Genomic DNA, 21,222 nt, shown 5'->3' with positions numbered 1-21,222 from the left:
AAGCCAAGTACTTGTATTCCAAGCACAGCAGCAAAAGTTTTGTTCCCCTTTGAGACTGAAACAGGCATTTTATTTTAGCAGCAGCTTACAGGGTCAAGAATCCTCCAAAAATGGAATAATCTTGACCTGTACAATAAAAATATGTACTATACCTGTGATTTGAACTGCAGAAAATGTATAACTGCAGGTAAGATTCAGACAATTTTCAATCTTTATCAGAATCCTTACAAGACTGTTGCTGTAGCAACCCACCCACCAGAGGATGCTTTACTGAATAATCTTCTTTGCTAAAACTAGCCCTACAACACCAAAGCAGTGGTAAAATATGTTTCATATTAAAAGGCAGCATTATTTACTGTTAACAGGAGTTGCATGTGTATGGTCTACACCTACATGTTTCTTCAGCTCTGAAGAACAGATTCTTACCCTGAACACACCTGAGTAAGGGTAAGCTTATTTAAATTTATGTAAAGACATGCCTGGGACTGACCTTTTCATTCCCTGCTACACCCAAAGGACTAAGAGGCTGGGAAAGTGACAGACAGTGATCACACAGCTAAGCTGCACCTCTTAAACAACTGCAGTAAGTAGCAAAACCTTTATTTCAGTGATTTTCTTCAAGCACATCCACACAGGAGAAAGTCCAAACAACAAGCTTGGCACAACTGTATTATGTGGAGATGAGTCATAGGGAGCTGCACACAAAGAGTGGCTGAAGGAATTCTCTCCATGAAATAAATTAAGGAATTCTCTCCACGAAATAAACTCCACAGTGGCAGAGGTAGCAAAGCAATGTCAGAGCTCCACGCACACAGGCAGGTGCAGGAGCTGCAGCACTTCTCAGTGAGATCACTCTGCCACTTGCTGCTCACAGGGAGCACTCCCACAGAGGCAGGGCTCCCCTTGACACAAGGATGCCTCTCACTCCTCCAGTACCTGCCAGCAGCCAACTGATACAAAAGAGCAGCTGCTTTCAGAGGAACCACCAATGGCCTGACTCAAGGAAACAGGTCAAGCTTTATTCAAAGCTGGTAAAGAATAGCTACAGTTCTGCTATCATGAAAAGCAATTTCAAAGGAGAGTGAGGGTTCCAGTCAAGAAAGGGTAACTGAAGAAAACCAGTGAAGCAAGTCTCCCATATGAACCATGCACATGATTTAAGAATATTTTTCTTGACTTAAGACTCTCCCCTGTGTAGGTGACAGCTTTGTTTTAATAATCAGTCACAGCTTGTGTCACTAGATGATGATCATGAGAAAATTAATTGGAGATCCTGAGTTTGGTATTACCATAGAGAGGAAGATGCAGAGATGCTGCACACTGTAATGAGCCTGACAACATAACCACTTGAGTCAAACCAAGTTCCACTGACTGCTCTGGACTGGTTTAGAATTGGATGCTTAGTTTTAAATGGACTGAAAGGAAGAAGACATATAGCATAGTTTGATCCAGAGTAAGTGTCCCTGAGGACTTTATCTTGGAACAAGCGCTTTTCAATATCTTCATCAATGACCCAGACACTGAGATCAAGCGCAGCCTCAGCAAGTTTGCAGATGATACAATGCTGAATGGTGTAGTTGACACAAGAGATGAAAGGGATACTATCCAGAGTGACATGGACAAGCTTGAGAACTGTGTCTACAAGAACATAATTATGTTCAACAAATCCAAGTGCAAGGTGCTGCCCATCGGTCAGGGTAACCCCAGATGTGAGTACAAACTGGGAGAACTCATTGAGATCAGCCCTGAGGAAAAGGACTTGGTTGTTCTCATGGATAAGAAGCTGAACATAAGCCAACAAGGTGTGCTCACAGCCCAGACAGCCAACTGCATCCTGGGCTCCACCATAAGAGGGGTGGCCACCTGGTCAAGGGAGGGGATTCTCCCCCTCCACTCTGTCCTTGTGAGACCCAACCTGGAGTGCTGTATCTGTGGTCCTCAGGACTGACACAGACCTGGTTGAGCAGGAGGCCACATAGATGATGAGAGGAATGGAGCAGCACTCCTATGAATAAAGACTGAGAGCTGAGGTTGATCAGCATACAGAAGAAAAGACTTTGGAGAGACCTCACTGGGGCCTTCCAGTATTTAAATGGGCTCATAAAAAGGAGGGGGCAAGAAATTTTGTATGGGCAGATAGCAACAGGACAAGGGAAATGGTTTTAACTGAAAGCAGGCGAGTTTAGGTTAGATGTTAGAAAGAAATTTACTCAGAAGATGGTGAATCTAGATGTCTCATCCCAGGCCTGCTCAAAGCCAGGTTGGATGGGTCCTGTGCAACCTGATCTAGTGAATGGCATCCCTGCCCATGGCCTTCCAACCCAAACCACGCTAAGATTCAATGAACTTTGTACAATCAGGTTCCTGAGGTGGTCATGAACCTGACCTTCACTAAAGAGTGATTTTCGTCTCCCAGTCCCTGATTTACGGTGAGACAATACATGAAAATTATTTGTGCTATCTTATTCCTCCCTACAAGATAATAATGTAGAGAAATTAAAAAGCAGGGAAAGAGATGAAACGATGATTTCTTTCAGTATTTGAATATCTGAAGTTTGTCTGTGTAAGCCTGCAAGTTTACTAGACTAATAAGGAAAGATCTCACACAATTATTCTTGCCAAAGGTAGTTAAAAAACATCAAGTGCCAAAATTTTTTCCAAAAAGTGCATGAAAGTACATGTTTCTTGTCAAAATCATACGCCATTTTTCAGATACTCAGAGAAGCAGACAATTCTCTTAATTCAGTTTGTAATGACAGATATACACACATCACAATGAATTAAGTCAATGGTTAGTTCATAACCTGAAAGACAGGGACTTAGGTTTTTTAAAGGAATAAATCAGCTTACCATGGCAATACTATTATCTGACAACAAGACATGGGGAGTGAGATATGATTTAAATAGATGTTCTTTGTGAATGGTTGTCTTCTACGTTAGATCATGCTACAAAATCAGATCTAGCGCCAGACATTGCCTGTTAAATACATACAACAGAAGTGAAAGGAACTATTTTATAATACCACATACTGCTTCTACTACATACGTACTGTTCAAGTACTACTCATCATCTAGAAGATGTTTTCTTTTTCCATGCAAACTGAGGAAAAACAAGGCTGTATGTATTTCCCTCAGGTCATGAAATATATTGCCTGTGGTCAGCTAAAGAACAGCACAAAAAGATAATGGCAATGCTAATACTGACCTTTAAAAGCTCCACACTACTGTCTGCTTGCAATTATTTAAACTCTTCCTTCCTCAAATTTCTTGTGTAGTACTACAGATGAGCAAGAATTACCTTTCAAATATCGACAGCTGTATTTTAAGAATGTAATGCACAGTAATAGTCTCACTCCTGCTTGTCAATGTGCAAAAACATGAGTTACTAAAACATGCAATGATGAGCCATGAGAAGCAGGCAAAGCAAGACACTGGAGCAAGTGCATGAAAATACTGATTGTGTCTATTGAAAATCTTCCTATGCTATCTGACTGCTGCTGAATGTGAAGAATGCTGACAGTGCAGCCATGCTGACCTGTGAAGCAAACAGAACAGATGATGCCTCCTGGTTTTGTATTACCAGCACAATCCTCTCTTTGTATTACAAAACAAAGTGTCATCCTGAAGCTAAGCTATAAGACTCTTTACCATTTAAACCTAAACTGATATTAAAATGGAAATGTATGCCAATATTCTGTACTCTATGCATTTACTTGTTCCTGAACTGCCATCTTTCTGCTTTTGACACTTTAAAAGGAATTTTACTGCAGCTTAGAAAAGTGAGATTTACTACATTTCTAGCAAAAAAATGTTTTCCCCTTCACGATTCTGTACTTTACTTTTGTCACCTTTTGCACTAATCTCCACACCTTGAAGATAATTACTAAATGAAGACATGAATTTAAGTCTAACTAGTAGAGGCCCAGATAATTTCTCTTTGCTGTATTTCTTCTCCAATAAAGGAGCTGTCTACTATTCAATTACCAAAATAACCCAATTAGTAAGATTAAAGACTCCTCCCCAAATCCTAACTCCAAGGCTCTACAATCTTAGATTGCAGTTTTGGAAGTGAAAAATTACTTATCTGCTTCCCTCTGAAAAAGTATTTTCCATGCTCCTTCTTCACATTGACGACCTTTCAGGTATGGTAGTAACAAGCAACAACTGCTTACATTTAACTATTACTCAAGAAAACAGAACCAGATTCAAAACTGTTGGTTGAACATTCCTTTCCCAGGGGAGTTAAGAGTACCATGAAATATTCAATAAAGTTCTCGCAGTATCCATGGTTCCACAAGGACTGTTCATCAGTACTGGAATGTGCACACAGACACAACTCTCTGAACTCTCTGCTGGAACTTGAGAAACTCCACCAGTCACATCTTGCCAGGAGATAAGCTCACTGACAGCAGGAAATACTGAGCAATCTCAGATGTGCAGCACTCCATCGCAGCAGCACGCAAGGCAACTGTGCACAAGCACAGCTCCCAGACGGTGTCACATTAAGGGTGTGCACACATCCTGATACTGGGGTAACCAAGCATTTGGAGATTGGGCAGATAGACCAGCAGGTATAGAAACTTCTAAAAACATTTCATAAATATATAGGTTTATGCAGTTGCTTTGAAATATCCAAGATTAAGGCATTTCTTTTAAAAAATGAATATATTGGTGCTTTTTAATACCAATAAATTCACCTACATTAAATACCTAAACATTAAACACCTATATTAAATATAGATGAACAAAAAGTTTTTTTAAAAATCTGTGAATTGTATTCTAACTGCAATGTAAACATAAAACTGTTATAAATAAATTTATTGTACCTGCATAAATTCCTCAGATCAAGAACAGAACAATACAGTGACAAATAAAACACCTTTAAAAAAGGAGTCAAAAAACCGCTGAATGGCCACTAAAACACTGTTTTTGAGAAATAAAGACAACAGAATTAAATGCTCTCCAGTCTTTTTAGGATAGCCAGGAAAAAAATTCTCAAATTGCACACAGAGGTGACATGCCCTTGAATGATGATCATAGGTACTGGAGAAAGAGCTTGAAATTGCAAGACAGCTGACAAAGGCCCTGAATCCTAAGACATGAAACACAAGGAACATGCTGACTCGATGTGGATTCTTGTTCAAGCAGCTAGGTATAGTCATGATGTTGATGCTATCTTCTGACTTCACAATAACAGAATAAAAAGTATTATTTTGTTTGGGTTGTTTTCTGGGAAACAAACCTATTACACTGAGTCTTGGGCTGAGGCTAAACATTCATCTTATTCAAGACAAGTTCATTTCTGAAAGCTGTATTTTTCAGAGTAAAACTGTGAGTCTGAAGCAAAATCTCACTGACTACTACAACCATTAAAGAACAGAGCATGTGATAAAGACAGCATTGTTTAAATTCCTGGAAAGCTGATAATAGTCTCGTTTTAAAGTCAATTTATGATAGTTTATAAATTATGCCAGGCTGCTGGCCTTGAGTCTTTTGTGCAATTCCAGCCCTGTGCAAGTATCATTACCGAATCACTTGAAAAGTTACAGAACTGAACTGGCAAAATAGAAATAAACCTGCAAGTGAATGGATCTCTCCCTTCCACATGGAGCATCAGTTCTGGTTTGCAATAGTAAAATCATCCCCACCCTAAGGATTCAATGTAAAAGAACTCAACTAGAAAATGACTAGAATGATAGTAGGCATGACCAGTGAGCACAATGCTGGGCAATCGTCCTCACAGCTTTGAAAAAGGAATTGCTTCAAGAAGCATTTCCAGACCATCAGAACTTAAGAAAACACAGCAACATTGCCTTTGATGCCTTTCTCCTGTAAGGGAAATGAACAGACTGGTTCAGAATAGCTTTATAACATGTGTTCTTTTAAACTAAGTATCTCAGACACTAAAAATAAATTAGAAATCCAAATTTATACAAATCTGGAGTCAAGAAGATTTCCTACCAATACATTAGTACCAGATGATGTTTTTGTGGAGTCCCACAGCAAAGTTACATCCTAAAGGGAGACACCAAAAAAAAATCTTTACAGTGTTGCACTACAATTATTCTCAGCCTTTATGATCTAAAGCTTCTAGAGATGAAAACTATCTTTTACTTTTGTGGTTTCCCTCCTTGCCTTTCTCTCCTCCTTGTTGTTCAGTGTTTTACCAGAAGATGGAGAACAAGCCCCTTCACCACATAAAATGCCAACTGCTGCAACTCTTTTTTTTTTTAACTGTGAGGTTAAGGTTCCCATGAAAGGTTCCCACCTTATCTGAGGAAAGTGGAGAGAGCTAAGGAATCACTGGCATGCAATCAGCATTTACATTCACTTTGTACAAGGACAAACTACCCAACTAAGATATCAAATGAACCAAGTATGCAAGCAAAAACTTGAACAGCTCTTGAACTAGTTCTGCATGTCAAAAAAACCTTACTTCTATGTCTAATTTAAATCAAGTCTACCTGAGATTACCCATGAGACTTTACCATTAGTCATTAGAAACAAATACTATAACAGATGATTTTTAAGGCATTTAAGAGCAAATTTAATGGTTACATAGTATAAACCCCATCTCTTGCACATATAAAGAAGAACAGGGGAAATGAAGCAAGAAAAAAAATATGAGCATCTATTGCTTTTGCTGTGGTATGACAACCTTCTGATCAAGACATTCTCCACATCACCGTGATCATAATCAATCTTTATTTTCCTTTCACCTTTGTGTCCAACAGAACAGCTCAAACACAAATGACCCGTTTCCATATTTTTTTTCAGTTGGGATAGCCTGTAGGGTATTTTACAGATTTTTAGGTAAGAACAAAACTTACATAGAAAACCACAGATATTTTAAACCTGTCCACAAGCATCAGACAGAATAGCATCCATCTGAAATACTGCTGCTATCACAGATTGGCCAGAATAACAATCAACAAAACCAGTTTCTATTTATTTAGAACTGTAAACAGAGAGGTCATTTTACATCAAAACAACACAGCACCATACTTATAAATAATTTCCAAAGCTGTTTAATGACACAAATTAAAACTGGCACTACTTAGCTGATTGTGTGTTTGTTTACCAAGGCTTAGCACTGACTCGATTTTGTAGCTACACAAGTGCAGCAAGAATATTAGCTCTTACATGTTTTTTATTGTAATACAAAACAATCCAGAATCAAACAGTAAAACTCCAGCAGGTACATAGTATCAGACTGCATATACAAAAGTATGGATGACAATCTAATGCAATTGTATTTTCTACAGGAAAGTACTATTTAAATTATGGTACTGATTAAAGAGCATCAATCTCAATTTGTACTCAATTTTCATTTCTAAAGCCTATCAAGATTTTAAGTTGTTGATATGCTATTTTTACTTGAATGTGTCTTCCAAATTGTTTCACAATAAAGTTGTTAAGCAAAGTATAGCTCTAGAAAGCCAAGACGCCTTTGGCTGAAGAATCAGATGATGACGCTTTAATTCTAATGGAGATATTGACTTGTGCCCAGAAGAGAGGACTGAAGCCAGACTCTTAATTCCATCACTTACTACAAGATTGTATTTAAACAATTGTTTTCACTCTCAATTTCTGCAGGCATGGTGCAGAGCTATCCAATTTTTTTCCCATTACAACTCCTCTCCTCCACTGACAGGCTGCAGTTTCAATCTTTGCTGGTTTTTTCCTTTCCCTTCAAACAGAAAACTCCAGCTGCTTTCACACTTTGCAAAGCCATCCTAACATCACTGGCTTCTCTACCCTGCTGCTGAAAGCAAGGGAAAGTCATGTCAAGATTAGCAAGTACTGAATCAGCAAGTCAACACTCATTCAGAGATGAATTTCAAAACCAGAATCTCAGTTTGCCAATTAGGTTCTGGTCCACAAAAAGCTCACAATGACTAGACCATCCCAGTGCAACGCACAGGGAGTGGATAATACAGCAAAGAAACAGGATTCCGAGAGCTCAAGTCTCCAGTGAACACATCACAAGTGGTCATACTTCAGACTGGCATTAACTGGACACCCATTAGCAGCTGAAGTAGACTGTCTGCAATTGCTCCTAGAGTACAGCTTCTGGCTTAGTTTCATCCCAAAGACATTAAAATTTCCACAGTATAATGCTGTTCCACAATGTAAAAAGAAGTGTGCTAACAGGGATGATCAGACCACTTTCAAAGCAAGCCCTGGGTCTCATCCAGAGTATTAACATACAGGAACTCACTCTTTTGGTTCACACTTCTCTTCTAAAACTGTTCTTTCAACCACTGTCTCATTCATCTACTGAAGAGAGAATTTCAGAACACTAAAAGCAAGATTTGTTAGACTGTATGAGCAGCTATGTTTTCATACTCTTGTGTGTATAACAGTGTTTCTCCTTCCACAGGCAAAAAAAAAAGTCAACCCATGAAGAAAAATATAAAAAGACTCCTACCTGACTCACCGTGTATTTGAAGCACCACCTACAAGGTAGCGCTGGTTTTTATTACTGGTACCTTCAGAACCCAGACTCACAGGTATGCACCCTGTGATATAGATACTCCTCACTTAATAAGCATTGATTTTTTGGTGTTAAAGAAAGAAAATATGAGCTCAAATACCTTGAAGTATTAGTTTCCTGAACAGTTCTAAAGGTAATCTGTAGAAGTGTTGCAAAACTCTGTCCATCTATAAGCCTTTTTTAATAAACATTCTCCCCTACCATCCTCTTAATTTTTTTTATTCTCAGACTAATCAAGTAAATCAAAAATCTTGTCTATCAAACCAAAATACAAAGAAATAACTGATCTATAATTGAACTTTATTTGGGGCAAAACTGGAAAAATTAACACACATCTAGGTTTTATGCTCAAGCTCCACCAAAAAAGGAAAAGAAGCTTCACAGAAATAGTAAAGAATCAAGACATGCAGTAACTCATTCCTCTGTTCATACTTAAGGAAAGCTATCCTCCCTGGAGACTTTTTAGAGACAACAGTTAAGTTCAGAACACAAAGAGAGAACAGGTAATTGTTAAAGAACTGATACTACTTGCTGACTAATTTTGATTTGTTAGGAAGAATTAGAATACTTTTGAAATCCAGTAAATGTAACCAACTACCCTGCAATGAATGATTCATTTTCTCAGTCTGTTCATCCACTACACACTCATACATATATTCAGTAGTTTATAACATAACTACATATTATGTTGTTTATCATTCCACAAAAATTAGAAAATATGAAAGTTGAACAAACATAGAAAGTTAGTAAGAATTACCATTAGCTGCTTTTTAACTCTTGCCTAAAGAGATTCTCCTCAAATAACGACATCTACTTATGTTACTTCTGTGGATTTTTTTTTTAAATAAAACTCATTGCAGTTTTTTTACCACTAATATGCAATTACTAAACAGATTTAAATGACTCTGAAAATGCAAGAGCACACTGAGTATTTGAACTCCCCTCTCCTCTCCCTACACATATTTACACCACCTAAGGTGTAAATGACCTTGATGACTTCTTACAACTCCTTGCCAGTAACTCTCAGGGTTGTACATCTCTATCTGAGTTAAGACAAAAATTGTGGAAAGAATCCATGTCATAATCTTAAGGGTAAGTTTCTTTATCAATTTCTTGAGGATTTTTTAAACTAGTGTTATAATTCCATTTTTAGGAACATTAGCACCCCAACTCTTTGGCACATAAACATATAAAGTTAACCATGCCTCTAATCCAACTATTTCTACATCACTAGGCAGATAACGTAACAACAACAAAAAAAATCTCAGGTTTGTTCTCTAAGGCATATAACTGAGTACCAGGGAAGTACCCACTACCCTCAATTTACAGTTACCAAGAGACGTAACTATGCTTTTGGAAAATATATTTCTATTTTTAAGGCAAAGTCTATGTTGGAGGAAGTTTGAAAAAAAGCACCTCAGCAAATACAGAAGCAGAAATAGAAGAACAGCTTGTGGAGCTCTTCTACAACTGTCATAATAGTTATGTCATACACCGTCACCCAAAAAGTTTAAAAAAAAAACCCACAGGAAAGGGACACGGCTGAAAGTTAGTTACTGAACATAGTATATGTTAATATATATAAGTTAAAAGGCACAAGCAATTTGCATGTTTTTCATCTGGGCATGCTGAACACACTGAAGGAGCTCAGCTTGCTAATTATTAAACTGAAAGAGGCAAAACAAAAGCGAAATTGCCTTGGTGCTATTTGTCCCACTATTTTTTAGGCACTATTTTGCTTAGAATTCAAACCCTAGCTAGTTTTAGAAAAAGACCTAGAAAAACCCAGAAAATGAATGGAGCGCCTCTGGTTACATCCATAAACTATCTTAGAACAAATAAGTTATTTAAAACACTAGTAAATAATTTCATTAAGCCTCATGCTTTGTCACATATAGTAATAGAAATTACCATTCTTTAGGCTTGCTTTTAACTTTTCAACATTTTGCATTTAACAAGCTCTTTCTGATCTGGTCATTGGTATCTAATTTCTCTCTTGCATCCTAACATAAGGGAACTTCCTATAGTTCTAGGCTATTTCTCTCTACGCAGATATTCAATCGTGTCTCAACTCAATGTTGTCATCCCAACACTCATATTTTAGTCTGTTTACTTAAAAAAGAGCACTCAGCATTTGGCTATTAAACAAGCATTTCATCAATGTGGCGGGATGTTCATTACAGTAAACTTTCACCCACTGCCAGGAAATCTAATCTACCTATTCTTTTAATTATCAGACTGGCATATGGGCAGATTATAAATAGGAAGACAGCCAGAAATAACTGTGTCTAATCTAGAAATATGTACATTTCCTGCAACATAGGTGACTTAAACTTGCTCTCTCATCAAGTAAAACGAGACATTACAATACTTCTATAGTTCAACTACGTTGCATTTTTGTATTAGCTGTCTTAATCAGATGAATGCAACTTCTTCCACTGCTACTTCAAACCCTTTTAATTCTGATGATAACTGATAATCTTCATTCTCAGTAGAAAGATTACTCAATTGCCATTTTAAACTTGTCTACTCAGCACAGTCAAATTGGCATCCCAAAGGATGCCTTCCATCTGATTGATATTTCCAGTGAAAGAACAAGGCAACATCTACCACACTGTGTCTAATAACCAGCAGTGTCCTTTCACCAGTGTCGAAGTACTGCCACTGTGTCCACATGTGGGAAAGGAGAGGAGCCAAGGCCATACTTTCTCCTGAATACGTTGGCAAACCTGAGCAGAACTCTTGAGTTCTTGTGTCACACTGACATGATGACCAACTCTGGCTAAGTATCCAAAAGCAGGGTTCAGTCGCTGCACAAGTTTCAACAAAAACATTATGCAAGTTCCCAGTCTGTAGAATGGGGATTATGAAGTTTTATCATCTTAACTATTACAGATTCATAAACAGAAATTACTTTTTATCTTCATAAGACCAACCCTCCAAGAATTAAAAAAAAAAAAAAAAAAGAAAAGAAGCTTAGATTGTGTCTTTGTGATTCTGAACATTCACTCTCTTCTTGTGTTAGGACAGGAACGCACCTATCCTTGCGTTCCCTGTGTTATAAATCAGTATATTATCCGAGGCCCCTGAAACAAGGACTCTATGACAGGACCAGCACGGGTGGACAGGGGCAGAGCAACCTGAACTTAAGTGGTGTTTGATACTCTGCTGCACTGACATGCTTGTCTCCAAACTGGAGAGGCATGGATTTGATGGCTGGACCACACTGTGGATAAAGAACTGGCTGGATGGCCACATGCAAGGAGTTGTGGTTAACAGGTCATTATCCACACAAGACCAGTGGTGCCCCTCAGGGGTCAGTACTGGGGCTGATTCAACATCTCTGCTGGTGACATGGAGAGTGGGACCAAGTGCACCCTCAGCACATTTGCTGATGTCACCAAGCTGTGTGGTGCAGTCAACAAGCCGGAGAGAAGGGATGCCACCCAGAGGGACTCTGACAGGATGGAGATGAGGGCTGTGCAAACCTCATGGAGTTCAACAAAGAGGTGCTATCGGTGCAAGGTTCTACACCTGGGTCGAGGCAATCCCAGACACACCGTCCAGTTGGGCAGAGAAGTCACTGGAAGCAGCCCTGCAGAGGAAGACTTGAGTGTGATGGTTGAAGGAAGACAGCATGTGCCAGCAGTGTGAGCTCACAGCCCAGAAAGCCAGATGGAATCCTGGGCTGCACCAAAAGGAGCATGGCCAGCAGGTCAAAGGAGGTGATTCTTCCCCTTTACTCTGCTCTGTGGGACTCCATCCACAGTACTGCATCCAATTCTGGGTTCCCAACATAAGGACATGGAATTGTTGCAGCAAGTTCAGAGCAGGGCCATGAAGTTGACAAGAGGACTGGAGCACTTCCTTATGAACAGAGGCTGAGAAAGTTGGGGCAGTTCAGCCTGGAGAAGAGAAGGTTGTGTGGAAACCTCATAGCAACCTTCCAGTATCTGAAGGGGCCTACAAGGAATCCAGAGAGACTCATCATCAGGAACTGTAGTGATAGCACAAGGAGTAATGGGTACACATGGAAATTGTGGAAGTTTAGGTTAAATATTAGGAAGAAATTCTTTACTGTGAGGGTTGTGAGACACTGGAACAGGCTGCCCAGGAAGGCTGTGGATGCCACAAACCTGGTACCGTTCAAAGCCAGGCTGAATAAGGCTTTGAGCAACCTGTTCTAGTAGGTGTCCCTACCCATGGCAAGGGGGGTTAGGACTAGATGATCTTTAAGTTTCATTCCAATCCCTTAACATTTTATGAATCACAAGACTGAGGAACTCATTCATGATTTAATGCCCGATCACTGAATATACTTTACCAATTCACCAAAACAATATTTGATCTGTTAGATACACAAATACCAAACAGGATCTGTCTATTTGACAGAATCCATTCTCTCCGTCATTCTGAAAAAACAGACGAGGAATCCTTCCAAATTCTTGGGTTTTTTTTTTTAATATAGTGACACTGGGAATGCTACACCAGCTCAAATGAAAACTGCTCTATTCATCCAAAAGACAGAGTTACAAATAAAGACTGGTCTTGATCCTAAAGATTTTTACTTCAGGGAGTTAAGGTTCTCAAAGCAACAAATGCACCTGTCCAGCAGTTATGAGAGAATGAACACCAGGAGCCAGTGTTTGCAGATGGATGGAGCTTTGGTAGTTGTCCATGTAACATGAGTTCCTATAAGGCCAAAGAAGTGTATGACTGGTTCAGAATGAGTAACAATCAAGTGAGAGCTGCATTAGTTAGCACAGGATTTTCCTATTTCTCTGATCAATGTTTAATTTACTTTATCTACATACAGGAAATAATAAAGCTAGAAATATTGTATACCAGAAGACTGTACAACAGTTACAGAAGAGAAGATGGAAAAGACACTGGATCAAACTATTTTTACCAAAAATGGGCACATGTTTTTGCAAGTTTGGTCCAATTACCTACTGGATCAGATCTACTTTCAGAGAACAATTTTATAAAGCTCCACTGCCTTTTTGACATTACATATATCCTCTCCCTGAAAGTCTTTGTTCTTCCAAGTACTAGGTGTTACTAGATTAACTCTTCACAAATGAAAGCAGTGTACTTCATCCTTAGAGATGAAAGACCTGAGAAATAATACCATGGAGTTGTCTTTAATGCATATTTGGAAAGATACACAGGAAAAAATATTTCATACCTCAAAAAAAAGGCTTGCATACTTCCTAAAACATGACACATTAAGTTGTTAATCAATGCAAAAGCACAGACCTAATAAAATGGGAAATGATATCTCAAAAGACAATTTCAAACCATACTGTTTACTGTTATTTAAACTAAAATTTGCAAATTGTTGTGCATCATCATCATAAAGAAGATGGTGGCCTAAGAACCTCATGCTAGTTTCCCTCTAGAAAACTATAGAAATAAACACATTGTATTATAACTGCACAAGGATATGCATGGAGGCCTTTAAAAAACACCAATTAAAATTTTTTGACCTCCGAGTACTAACTTTACACTAGAAGTGTTTCCTTGAGAAATAGTGGTTTGTTGATAGAAGGGGTTTTCTCTGTAACTTCAGTAAAAGTAGGAAGTAACTTAACTCTGCAAAATATGTGCATCAGGGTAACTATGAAACTAAGTATCTATTAGCTGAAATTACATGGAAAGATGAGCTTTTGTCAACATGCTGAAGTTTTAATAATTTTTATCCCTACATCTACATTTTGTCATCTTCTTAACTGCCTTAATTTGTTAGCTTCAGAGTACTACCACTTTTCTCTTGAATATTTGTACTTGGAAGAAGTGTTTTAAGTTAAATCATAAGTCTTAGATAGACTGTCACCTTCTTACCAAATTAGATTGCTACCTTCCCTGCAATTAAGAACTCCAAAAATCCCATATGTTCCAAGGATACAGCAACAAAGCAAAAAGGAAGGGGGGAAATAGGAAAAAATTAACATCTAGAACTGCAAAAACTGTTCTCAAAAGTAAAAAGTAGCAAACAACTGAAAATAGCATTGAAAATATAAGAGGTGCTTCCAAGAGAAAGAGAATATGCTACTTTTCATTATCTGCATGGGATACAATAAATCACAATAGTCTTAAGCTGTGACAAGATACTAAGTTATACTGCAAGGGTGGGCAGAAGAAATTATTGAAGGCAAAGAAAACAGAACTGAATGTATTATGCAGAGAGCTTTTTTGACAATTTTTCAATGAATAGTTTTGATTAAACAAGCATTTGTAGCTATGGTCCATCAATAATCAATGCTGCTTTGGAATGATGGTCTACCCATTACTTCAATACAAGAAAATCTATTAATAAAACCTTATAGTACAGATCTTTAAAGTTCTAACAAAGACCAGCTCCAATCCAGTATGGGGCTTGATGCCATTATTGAGGACTTAGGATTAGAACATTTATGCTCACTCATTAGATTTACCCTAAACAGTGATGGTGCTTTCTTCTAAATATTTTTACGCACATTTTAACCGGATAGGTACACTTACTGTTTTATTTGAAAGCAAGACCATTTCCCTAACTCCATATAGTTTAGCTAAAAAGAAAAAAAAAATAAATCAGGGGGTTTTGCTTCTATCCACCTCCCCAAAGAGATATTTGACAAGGCAGGTCCCACAGTGATGAAGTAGCACAGAAACACCTGAGGCAGTTGAAAGCCTGCATGACGCCGCAGTGGTGGCAGGTGTTTCTCTTCATGCACTTGGGAGTCTGTGTAGTGTACTGCATTTTAGCAGATTCCTTGCTATTTCTGGCAGCTGTACATCTCTCCCTGAATAGCAGAACATCTGGAGGTCACAGGTATGAAAGTAAAATCAAAAGTATTGGAAGTTATAATGGGAACCTTGCACTCATGGTAATATATTTAGAAAAAAATAGGAACTGTGAGACCAGAAGCAACACAGAGTGGTAGAGGCAAATGTGTACAGACAGAAACATCGTAACAGAAACTTTTAAGTGTTACCTCAGTGTAAAAATCCCTCATGGGACTCAACAGAAAACACTTTCTACTCAAAGAAGTGGAAGCTATGGAATCCGTGCATACCCAAAAGGAGAGACACAGACTTGATTAGACAGGGCATAACTGCATAATAACTGAAAGCTCAAAAAATAACAACTTACCAACAGTTACATTCTACCAGTTTGTGCCTGTATTATGTAAACATCACTGTTAGCTATTGAGCTAAACAAAATCTAAGATGGACATCTACCTATCCACTCAGTGAAGAGTTTGATTAAAGTTGTCTGGAGTAAGAAATCAGGGGGAATATTAAAAAAACAGGAAATGTCTTCTTACTTATATTAAAAAGGCACCTGACATTTTGCTGGTGGTGTTTCTCACCATCAGTGAACGCTAATCTTATGGTCACATCACAACTGCAGGTGTTCAATGAAATAGCAAAAACATCCTTCAAAGGCTGTTGAGGTCTTTAGACACAGAATTACTCCTGGCAAGGGATCACACTCTAACTCCTGCAGGAAAAAATAAAGCAGCCTACTAAAGCATTTCCTTGTCATTACATTAAGACAGACTCTGGGATTGGATAAATCCAGAACATGTAAGTAAAATGTTTAGGAAATGCTTTATTTCAAATTTTATTGATAAAAATGAAGATTATTTCTGTCATCTTGGGTCTGAAGAGAAAGTTGAGAATACAGAGATTAAAAGTGAGGAAGACAATGACAGTTGAAGAGGGTGACAGCACCAGAAAGTTATCAAGTCTGTGAGGTATAAAAACAATGCCAATTACAGTAAGATTAATAGGAGAATTTGTAAGAGAAAACATAAGACTAATCTCCAATAGAAACAAATAATTAGCAAAAACTCATACAGTGATTGCACAATTACACATACATTTATACAGTGATTACAAATATGTAATAATTGTAATAATAAACAAATGTTTTTATGTAGAGATATGCAAGTATGCATTTAGGAGGGACGTCTTAGATTATATATCCCCAAATATTACCAAGATCTACTCTAACATGATAGCACACCCAAAAAAAAAATAGGGTAAGACCTTAAAGTCCCAATACTTCACTAGAATCTCAACACACAGCAAACGTCAGCTAAAACAGTAGGAACAAACCATACAGCCAAAGCAGTTAAAACCAATTTTTCTTTATAAGAAGTTTTGGGGCATCTTTTGAAATGCCCAAAAGTTTCATTATCCCCCCTCCCCCTCATTTTTCTATCAGCATTACACCTTTTTTGCTACTAGCATTAAGAAGATTCAAGGTTACTACTGGGTAAACTGCCAACACTAGAAGGATATTAATGTGTCTACTAACAGCTTAGCACGCTTTTAATTGATTTTAACGCATCTTTTTCATAACAGGCAGACATGACAAGACAACCAAAAAAAAGAACCAGAAGTGTATTCAAAGTTATTGAGGAAAGGCCACACCATCACCCAAATCGTATCTTCTGCTTATACTACAGGCCACTTGATGCTCACAACTTGTGCATTAGCATAACAACCTAACTGCTTTACACTTTTGGTGAATTGGTACTACAAAGTACAGCAGGAGAGAAAAAAAACCCAACCTTTAGAAGCAGATTCAGGAAAGAGATGAAGTGTCAAAATAACAAAGGAGGGATACTAAAAACATGTCAACTACAGAAAAACAGTCAGAAGAGGTAGAAGCACCACAAAGATTTCACAACTGCCTAATGACAACAGAAAATTCAATACCAGTCTGCAATCTGTTTTTATTTACACAAAATAAATTTTAAAAGAAAGGTGTACACTGCATAATGACAACTAGAAGGGAACACAGTCCCTAGTTGGGAGCTCTGATACACCCACCAGCTCTCAAGCACAAAAAGCTGAGCATACATTTTGGTCTTCTCCAAGTGAATATAAACAACTGGTCACCTTTGAGAACCACGTCTGAAAATAATCTAATCAGCCACCACATGGTGACAGTAACAGCAATCTTCTTCAGATCATTCGGAATTCTTGCAAAATTTACACTTGCAATTTTTAGTCACTACAGCTGAAGATACTTGTTTTGTCTGCCACAGTCTGCACTCATATAGTTTGTGAAAACAACTGTTTGTCAAGGATTTGCTCATTACTGAATTGCAATGGAAAAGCACAAATCACAATTAAAAAATCATTTTACATATACCCATATGGATGCGAGTTCCATTGATAACAATAAAAATAATGCTCTCTATTGCAGGCTGCCAATGGAGAGCAGAACTACAATCACACATATCTGGTACAGGATAAAGGTCCAGTCTATAATCCCCTTAAAATTTAAGAATAATTGCACCATTTCACAGAGCAATCAGCAGAAACACACAAACATATCTGTAGCTAATGAAATGCTGCATATAAAATACATCAAAGTAAACTTTATTCTTACAAGAGAAGAAAACAGGTCTATAACATTTTCTGTCAAGGTACAAGGGTCTTGTTTTTCTGTGTTTTTAATAGTTGTTCTACACTGTTGGGTTATAAAGTATTTCAAATGCAGGTATTTCAAAACCAGATAAAGGACTTGGCTATACAGTCCCCACTTCATTTAATAAGAACAGAATACTTAAATCCTTTATTTGACTTTGAACCTAAGGATCTTTCCACACTTTAGGGCACATTCTTTAGCTTCCATCAGTTTGAAAATAAGCTTATTTCTTGAGCATTGTTACCCACTTCATTTAAAAAAAAAAAAGTTAATATATGGCAGCAAGCTAGGTATTTGCTGGGCTCCAGAGTGACTACCTGGCAAAACAAAACAAGGACACCAGACCTTCCAAGATCTGTGCAGTTATTACAAGAGTAGAAACTAAACGTGAAGGAAAAAAAAATCAGGTGAAATCATGCTGAGAGAAATACTAAAATATCTCCTCATCATTGAGCTTCTAGACCCAAGATATAAATAAGTGATATATATTCAATTTATAGATATAATAAGTAACAACTCTCAGTTTCATGTATTTGACCAAATCCTTCTTTCATGCATATATTTTCCAAGACTTTATTCTAGAAAGCATGGCAGATACCTTTAAATCTCTGTAATTTGAAAGAGATTTCTGAGATGGCTTTTATATTACACGGCTTTTCTACAACCCGTGTCATGCAGTGCAAACTAAGTAGCTAAGCCTACTCTCTGAATCATGAATACTATTTTGTGTTAGCCCAAATAATGGATTAAAACCGCAGAAGAGGCTGGATAAGTATTCTGGCACCACAAGCACAGGTGAACAGATTTAAAAAAAACGCCTGCTGAACCAGTACAAAAATACTTGCCTAACAACACTTTTTAATATGTTAAGCATCAGTTTAGACCTCTGCTTAAAATTTGAGAAGCAGAATCTTTCAACACTGAATGGCATGTCTCAACCCTCAATGTTACACATCAGCCTGCAGAAACAGACACGGCTGTACTATAAATCTTGGTATGGAAGGAACAGTAACTCATTTCAAAACAGCATGATTTCTAAGTCAGTTTCTACACAACTGATTTGCCCAGTGAGACTTGTTTTGGAAAGGTGCATGGTTAAAAAACATAGTAATCTTGGGCTTTACAACGGACGTTTGTAACAGTCACTAAAGTATTGAGAAGAATGTTCATCATACTTGTTAAACTTTAAATCAATCAATCAACTCTTGAAGCCATTCGCTAAGAACACATAACCACGATTTCAGTGATAAATCTGCTTTAGACATCAGCAATCTACTCTGTACATGTCAAGGATGGTGTCTTCATTCCCACCTACCCAACACTACTTCAGCTCAATGAACAGCTCATTCACAAGTCGAGCAGGAGCCAGGAAAGGCAGATTTCCACCTCACAGTGTAAGAAGTTAAGAAAGTAGGCACAAAGATAAAACAGACTAAGAACACGCTGACCTGAACCAACACAAACCAATCTCTCTGTGCTAAAACCAATGTTTCTGTGCATCAACACAGACATTCTAACCAGGCACACTATGATAAATTTTGACCAGAGAAAAACGAACCTGACATATGAATACTGTATATACAAAACTAAATAAAACTATGCTTAAAATATTTAGTAGCAAATCTTCCTGCTTACTAGGAAGCAGAGCCCAGTTTAATCCAGAAGCGACAGATGTGAAATTAGCATGCTACAATGGCCACCAAGAACCCACTCCTTAAGAAACCAGATACAAAATCATAAATAAAACACATTTCAAACTAACCACGTGAATGCACTCTTATCCATTCCATCTCTCAGCAATTTGCCTGACTGTCCATGAATGGGTGACAGTAATGCGTAAACAAACACTGTCACTTGTATCAGCCAGACAATTAAACAAAGTAAAGCTACAGAAGTAGTGGTTTCTGTGGCCTAAAATATTTGAGAACTTGTTTTATACATTGGGATGCACCTAATGCTATCCAAGAAAGGATATCTAAGAGAAATCAAGGCCATGTATAGACATAGATATGACTAAAATGGTCTGCTGTCTTAGCAGTCCGTGGAGCGAGCACCACAAAGTTTGCTTAGGAACAAATACTCAGCAGGTTCACCAGCTCAGAAGAAACACCTGCAAACAAACCCTACCCCAGGAGCAGCCCAAGCTCCGGGAAGCCGGCCTTTTCCCGACGGCTGAATAATTACACACAATGGTGCTTCAAGCAGTGCCGGCTCGGGAGCCCTCTCCCGAGGTGGGATTGCGCTCCCTTGATAGGGAAAGAAAACGGGGAGCAACACCACAGAGGTGCCACCACCACCACGGGCGGCTCTGTATAGTCCACCACCACCCTGACCTCCCCAGCATGGCAGAAATTCCACTACCCCTCCCGTGTACGAGACAGGGAAGGGAGCGGGGGCAGGAGGAGGACACGGAGCAGGAGCCCCGCGCCGAGGGACGCGGGACGGACTTGCAGCTCCTGGCCGGCCCCTCGCAGGAGCGGCGGAGCCCCCACCGCCCGCACCGCCGCCTCCCTCCCTTCGCCCCCAGGGGAGGAGGGGTGTCGGAGCGGCGGGGACGGGGGGGCCCCCGGTCCGCCACCGCCAGGAACAAAGGGCCCTTCGATAAGCCGAGCCGCAGAGCACAACAAAGGGGCCTGGAGACCGCGAGAACCGGGGCGGGGGGAGGCGAAGCGGGGGATGGGGATTACGGGCCGGGCCGGAGCGGCAGCGGGGGCCGCTCCGCCTCAGCCCCACAGCGAGCGGCGGCGATCGCCCGGCCGGGTCCGAGCCCCGAGCGCCCGCTCCCCGCTCCCGCAGCACCGGGCCGCCGGCTGCGGGCTCCCCGCGGCGGGGGCGGCGCTGGTCCCGCCCGGCGCCCGCGCTCCGGCCTGGCCAAGCTCACACACACACACACACACACCCCGCCGGGGAGGGGAGGGAGCGGGCGGGGGCAGGGCACGGAGGAAGGGAAGGGAAAAGGGAAGAGGCGGCCTGACCTGGCAGAGCTGCTTGCAGTACTCGGTGGCCGCCTGCACGGCCGGCTCGCGGCTCTCCCGCAGCCCCGTCTCCAGCTCCAGCAGCCGCTCCCGCAGGCGCCGCAGCTCCAGGAGGTCGCCGCCCGGGCCGCCGCTCTCCCGCTCGGCCTCCTCGTCCGCCATCTTCGCACCCCGCTCCGTCGCGTACGCAGCCCCCCCGCCCCCCTTTCCTCCCTCCTGCCTCCCCCGGCCCCCCCCGCTCCGCGCCCGGGTCACGTGATTACACAATGCCACGTTCCAGGGACGGGGGGTCACGTGCGGAGGAGATGGAGCCGCGCGGG

General features: G+C 39.8%; 1 protein-coding gene and 1 long non-coding RNA gene across 4 annotated transcripts in view; one reads left to right on the top strand and one right to left on the bottom strand.

Annotated features, from left to right (window-relative positions):
* The window catches only part of ZNF292 (zinc finger protein 292), a 49,297-nt gene extending 28,186 nt beyond the window's left edge, over window positions 1–21,111 (bottom strand). Inside the window, exon 1 of one of the 3 annotated variants that reach the window (XM_064412601.1) lies at window positions 20,903–21,111. In XM_064412601.1, the coding sequence (XP_064268671.1) occupies window positions 20,903–21,064 (162 nt within the window). In that variant the 5' untranslated portion in view covers window positions 21,065–21,111. Of the gene's footprint in view, window positions 1–12,031; window positions 12,414–20,902 lie in introns of those variants that run through there. The other 2 variants (XM_064412599.1, XM_064412602.1) reach the window with 2 other exon arrangements.
* LOC135296360 (uncharacterized) lies at window positions 12,097–13,790 on the top strand. The gene is made up of 2 exons (XR_010358420.1): window positions 12,097–12,222; window positions 13,314–13,790. It is a non-coding gene; the product is annotated as an uncharacterized LOC135296360 (long non-coding RNA).
* Window positions 21,112–21,222: the final 111 nt, after the last annotated feature.

Source organism: Passer domesticus, chromosome 3 (assembly GCF_036417665.1).
Source record: "Passer domesticus isolate bPasDom1 chromosome 3, bPasDom1.hap1, whole genome shotgun sequence".
NCBI lineage: Eukaryota > Metazoa > Chordata > Aves > Passeriformes > Passeridae > Passer > Passer domesticus.
This window is presented reverse-complemented; position numbering and strand designations above follow the sequence as displayed.